The sequence below is a fragment of the Punica granatum genome, chromosome 7 (assembly GCF_007655135.1).
Source record: "Punica granatum isolate Tunisia-2019 chromosome 7, ASM765513v2, whole genome shotgun sequence".
In the NCBI taxonomy this organism is placed as follows: domain Eukaryota; kingdom Viridiplantae; phylum Streptophyta; class Magnoliopsida; order Myrtales; family Lythraceae; genus Punica; species Punica granatum.
In genome coordinates this window covers 16,024,950-16,030,614 of record NC_045133.1, presented here as the reverse complement: position 1 = coordinate 16,030,614, position 5,665 = coordinate 16,024,950, and the positions used below count along the sequence as shown (strand labels likewise).

The following is a 5,665-nucleotide window of genomic DNA, read 5'->3' as shown; positions in this document are numbered from 1 at the left end:
TTATTGGGAAAAGTATATGAGAGAATTTGAAAATGAAAATAATAAAGTAATGATTGTGTTGTTAAATCAAGAAAAAAATATTGAAATGGAGGAAAAGTGCTGAATAATTGAGACTTGTCACAAGCGGCATTTAAACCAGCGCTTACTAGATGCATGATTCGAATTTCAGCCTTTCCCCCAACTTCGTCTGCTCAATGCGTCGGTGGCTTCATTGGTTCTATCCGGTTTGTATTTTAGTAAAAATTCAATATTAAAAAATTAAGTATAATAATTGATGAGAAAAAATATGATAGTTAATTTTAAGAAAAAAATGAAAAAAATAATGATTATGTAGTTAAATTGAGAAAAAAAAAATAGGGGTTGGACATTGTTACCAAACATTATATATATTTTTTCCTTTTCGAGAGTTTGAATCATTGTTATCAGAACCGGACCGGACCGGCCGGTTCGACCGGTCGGACCGGGAACCGACACCAAGTCCGGTCCGGTTCGCCTAAAAACCGAAATGGCAGCTTTGAACCGTCGGACCCATTGAACCGGCCGGTTTTAAGCAAAATTTCATTAAACCGGCCGATTCTATGGGTTTTTATGGGTTTCCTATTTAATGTAAAAATTGGTTGGTTGTGTAAGGATTTGAACTCATGACCTCTTGCTTTTCATATTAGCATACTACCAACCAAGCCACTACCACTTTTTTGTTCTTTTAACTCTACTTTTAAGTACTTATTAAAATAAAATATTTATTTTGAAATAAGAAATATTAAATATAGATACTTTCTTATACTATTGTTATATTTCTTTAAAATCATCATACTTTTATCTTAATTATCATAATTTTTTTAATAATATGAATATTTATTTTATTTTAAATAAACGAGCGGTCCGACCCATCGAACCCCCGGTTGGACCCATAAACCCATGACCCCGTACCCCTTCCGGTTCATCATCCGGTCCGGTTCTGATAAACTGGTTTGAATACCGCAAGAATTTATTGCAATTTATTTCTTCGTGGGTTTCCTTGGCCAAGCCGGACAGAGAGTTCTTCCCTCTGCAGTCCGATCCTTCTTCAGTGTTCCCAGCGAAAATGGTAAGATCAATCAATCGATCCATTTCTATGAAATTCTTCCTCTGTACTTGAATGAATTCGATCAATGCCGCTTCGGTTCTTGTCGTGGGTTGCGATTCGTCGAGATCCAGCTTGTGTGTGAACAGAGATGGCTGGCTGTCGGAAATTTCTGGTTTGTTTGTTTACCTTCGGTTTGATATGTTGGGTCCGTGGAACTTTCTGTCAGAAGGTTGATCTGGTGCTCACTCTTCTACATGGGAATTGGAAGTGTTGCAGTCCATTTTTTTTCCCTTTTTTGGCGCCATTGACTGAATTAATCAGATAATTTAGTGATTGTTCTTCGACATTTGGATCTTCCAGGCCGGCACTTTGCGGCTCTACTTGACGTGTATACGCAATACCCTCGAAGCCGCCATGTGTCTGCAGGTCGGTAGCACATCTCTCAATGCTTGTTTGACATTGCCGTGGTGCAAATGTCTGGTTATGGTGATTGTATCTTGGTACTTGTCACAATGTTGATGATTTACCCGGAATTCTCCAAGCTAGGCCGGAGGGAGCAATCTTCTTTGCGGTTTGGTTGATATAGTTGTGTACATTCTTGTGGGATTCAAGATGCTGCCGCAAGCAATTATTGTTTGTTATAATTAATCGGGTTGATGATTAGGAAATGTGGGATGTTTGGATGCTATACATGTATACTCTTCTTATGCATGACAGATGCAAGTCCGGACTTTGTCAAAGGATCTTCCCGTCTCACTTTTTGTCAGAGTTTGTTATCACGATAATGATATCTCTTCGACTTAAAATGGTTTTTAAGAATAATCTGATATAGGCAGATATGAGGCACAATTATGTGAAGTGCATTTGGGTATGAAGTAATTGAATCATATTTGTCACTTGCTATCTGTAATTCAATTGGCAGGGGGACTTTGTTTGGTTCAAAGTTTGATTATTGATCAGTCAGTGTGCTTTTCTGATTAGGCTAGACAATTCAATTTGCTTCACTTTGTACTTGCACTCTCAGTGACCCCGTGTAGAGGCATGCGTGATTCTTCTGGCTTTGATTGCAGAATTTTCCCTGTCAAGAAGTTGAGAGGCATAACAAACCAGAGGTTGAGCTAAAGTATGTGGACTGCCCTGTAAACCAGACTCCCTACCTTCATTTACCAATATACGATTCCAATAATCTGTTGTGCAAACTTGAGTTGCATGACGAGGCTTTGCTTTCTTTTTCTATGTTGCAGGACCAGTTCTGAACTTATATTAAATCCTGTAAGTACCTCTGCCAAATTATGCCCAGAAATTGTTATCACAACCTTCCTTGTATTTCATTTGGAAAATGGTGAAATAAGTCATTTACCATTGTCTTGATGTGGAAATTAACTTTGAGAAAGATTTCCACAATCACATACCTCCGTTGTTGTTTGCTACACCCCATACCAGTTATTTCTTGTTACACTTTCTGCAGCTTGACTTGTATGTTTCCATTATGTCTCAACATAAAGCTCTTATCTCATTCAACTTGATCTGCTTAGAGTGGTCTCCCTGTGTATTCGTAGATCAAGATCAAATAGTTGTTAACTGTGACTAGTTGACAGGTCATTTGGGTCTTTCCGCTTTTTTATTTAAAAACCAAGTGAATCTTACAAATTTAGGTTGCCAAAAAGAAACTTTCACGAGTTACTTGAAATTGGTACCGTTTGCCAACATGAACCGTCTGCATTTATCCATGTCTTATGGTAAACATATTGTCTGTGTCTACTTTCTACTGGGTTCTATGTTGTCCTCTTTACCATTATGCTCTAATATGTAAATCATGATGGCAATCACATTTACTCCAGAGCAACAGTATTTTCATGATGAGTTAATTAAGATTGCCCTTGTCTTTCCAGATTTTGATATGTAGGAATGAGGCCGAGAAATGCTTGATAGAAACTTCTATCAATTCATTGCGTATAAGCCTTAAGGTAAAGTGTCCCTGTCTTTCTTTTGTTGGTTATTTTTAACCTGGAAGGATGATGATAATCGTTTCCTTGGGTTAACCTAAGAAGTCCTTTCTCTTAGGCTGTTCATGCATAATTTTATGCCATGAAATTTAGTGTACATGTAGCTAGTCTATCCGCTTCAGATTGCTTATTTGATGATGATGGACTTATTTGCACGATAGTGGACTTTTTTTCTCTCTGTTTTTTCTTGGAATAAGTATAAAAAAGTGTCACGATAATGGACTTAATACTGCAGTATCATTCAGATTGATGATGTTGCTGTGCTCTACCATAGTTTTTCAATTATGTAGGTTCTCAACTGATTTTCCTGTCGCTTACCAAATTTATGTCGACTATATTGTGAAGTAGAACCGATTAGGACTTTTAAGCGACTGAACCTTGTTTGGCCTGTGAAGCAGTGTTATGACCGATAGGATATTCCTCGTGCACAAAAAATTGCTTTTGTGGATTTGCAGTGGAATTTGTGCAAGAGGTTGCTAGAACAGTTATAAATTGTTATATTTGATAATTATCTACTCTCCTTGAGAGAACTGGAACAAAGTTTTACAGACAGAAATCTGATCACAGGGGGATATGAATGTACATGTGATGCAGCTAATAGATGCTAGAGTCTCTTGAGAGAATCTCAATTCATTCCCATATTCTCGTATTAAGTGATCCTCGGGGGTATCTAACTGGACTGTGAACGAACCTTAAAATATGAAGGGCTCAATTTTTATGTGGGCCCAGCTCACTCCTTTCTCCCTTACATGAGCTTTCAGTGATCTTCCATCGAAAGCAAAAGGATTTTTTTTTTATTGTTTTATCTTTGGGCACCACAAATGGTTCTGCTTTGGTTTGAATTGCAGACATAAATTTTTCACAGCACATGCTATGATATGTCCACAAACTTGAATCGTTTTCCCTTTTCATTCTGGAAAGAGAACAGCTATCTCAAATCATTGCAGTTTTTCTTTTTCTTCATATCTCTTAAATTGTTTTTCCTCTGTACAGGTAAGGCAGGCAGATGAACTTGAAAACATATTAACCAAAAAGTTTCTAAGATTCTTGTCTATGAGAGCAGAGGCATTTCAAGTGTTGAGGAGGAAGCCAGTCCCGGTATTTACACTGTCATCTAAATATGTTTTAATTGACTTTACGATTTTTAAGGAGAACATCTGTTGAGAGATGACTAGGTCTACATTAGTAGAACTTATAATTATCATTTAGTCCTTGGAAATAATTTAACTGTAAGATGGAACTTGATTTGTTCGAGCTATTTGCTTCTGGTGCAGGGTTACGACATAAGCTTCCTTATTACAAATTACCACTGCGAGGACATGCAGAAGAGCAAGCTGATAGATTTTATAGTGCAATTTATGGAGGCAAGTTTTCTTCACCGTCTCCTTCTGTATGGATTGGCTCACTTCTCTACTAGGGATATATGTTTCCAGGCTTCCCACTGTACTGCTTCAAGCCTTCAACGATACTCCGTGCTTGTGCTTTCGGATCTGTAGCTTTCTATGTTCTCGCTGCTGTTGGATTAACATTTGTCTTTTCCTATTGTGTGTGCACACTTTTTCCCCCCAAATTGCAGGATATCGATAAGGAGATAAGCGAGCTGAAAATGTCGGTGAATACACGTGGTAGACTGGTGGCTGCAGAGTTTCTGAAGCAATTCATCTAATGCTTTAAGGCCCTTAATTTTCATCAGTCAACATCGACTCGGTTGAGTTGATTGCCAGAGTTTTATACTCGGCTGTATAATCCCTCTCAGAGGAATAACTTCCGCCCTTTGTGTATATATACAAGAATGAACGGTGGTTGGAACTGCACCAACCGAGGATCTGAAAGCCCAAATTTCCCAGTTGACTGCTCTTTCAAATGAGTAGTCGACCGTTGGGCGGGTTCAAAATTCTAACCGACCATGGAATTGTATGGATTTCAATCCTTTTAATCCTACCATCCATCTCTTTGTAATAGCAAAGCTAAACACATCCAATTCCAGGGTGTAGTCAAGCCTCGAGCAGATAAGGGTAAACTAAGGTAGGTCAGGTTACATGTAGGGAAACCGAAACTATATCTCATAATGGAAGTCCTAAATCAATATATCTCCACGCGGAATTGTTCTGTTAGGCTTTCCACCGTTGTGGAAAATTTCTCGCAGCAGTGATTCTTAGACCCTTCAAACATTATTACTATGCTCTCTATGAGATAATAGGTGCAGAACACCATTTTATTCCTGAAGATTACAAATAGTCTACAAGAATTACATAAGTAACTTTCCTTAATCAGCAAGGTAAATATTCGAAACATCGAAACCCAGATCTGATACCTGATTTGATTCTGGTAAAAGCTCTTCGTCGTAAACGATTCTTGTTGTGGGAATTGCCCAAAGATCGAGTATGGGCCGAACTTTCCGGGAAAGTTGATCAAATGAGTGGCTTGATAAAGAATTTGGCCGTCTAAACAGGTTGCTTAAAGATGGGGCCAACTGCGACTATCACCTGGACAAAATGAACAATGTGAAAGCAGTTTATGGCGATTTTATCGTTCCTGCAGATGTTATCACTCTTGCAAATATCTAGTTGATAAATTTGCCTCCTAAAATGAG

General features: G+C 38.1%; 1 protein-coding gene across 2 annotated transcripts; it reads left to right on the top strand.

Annotated features, from left to right (window-relative positions):
- The first annotated feature begins 967 nt into the window (after window positions 1–967).
- LOC116215679 (actin-related protein 2/3 complex subunit 4) lies at window positions 968–5,038 on the top strand. 2 transcript variants are annotated; one of them, XM_031551488.1, is made up of 8 exons: window positions 968–1,087; window positions 1,427–1,492; window positions 2,137–2,189; window positions 2,311–2,338; window positions 2,959–3,033; window positions 4,066–4,170; window positions 4,347–4,436; window positions 4,649–5,038. In XM_031551488.1, exons 1-8 carry the CDS (start codon window positions 1,085–1,087, stop codon window positions 4,736–4,738), a joined length of 510 nt encoding a protein of 169 aa, XP_031407348.1. In that variant the 5' UTR covers window positions 968–1,084; the 3' UTR covers window positions 4,739–5,038. The 2 variants fall into 2 exon arrangements, with proteins under 2 accessions (XP_031407348.1, XP_031407347.1); XM_031551487.1 differs by lacking the exon at window positions 968–1,087 and adding an exon at window positions 1,094–1,238.
- Window positions 5,039–5,665: the final 627 nt, after the last annotated feature.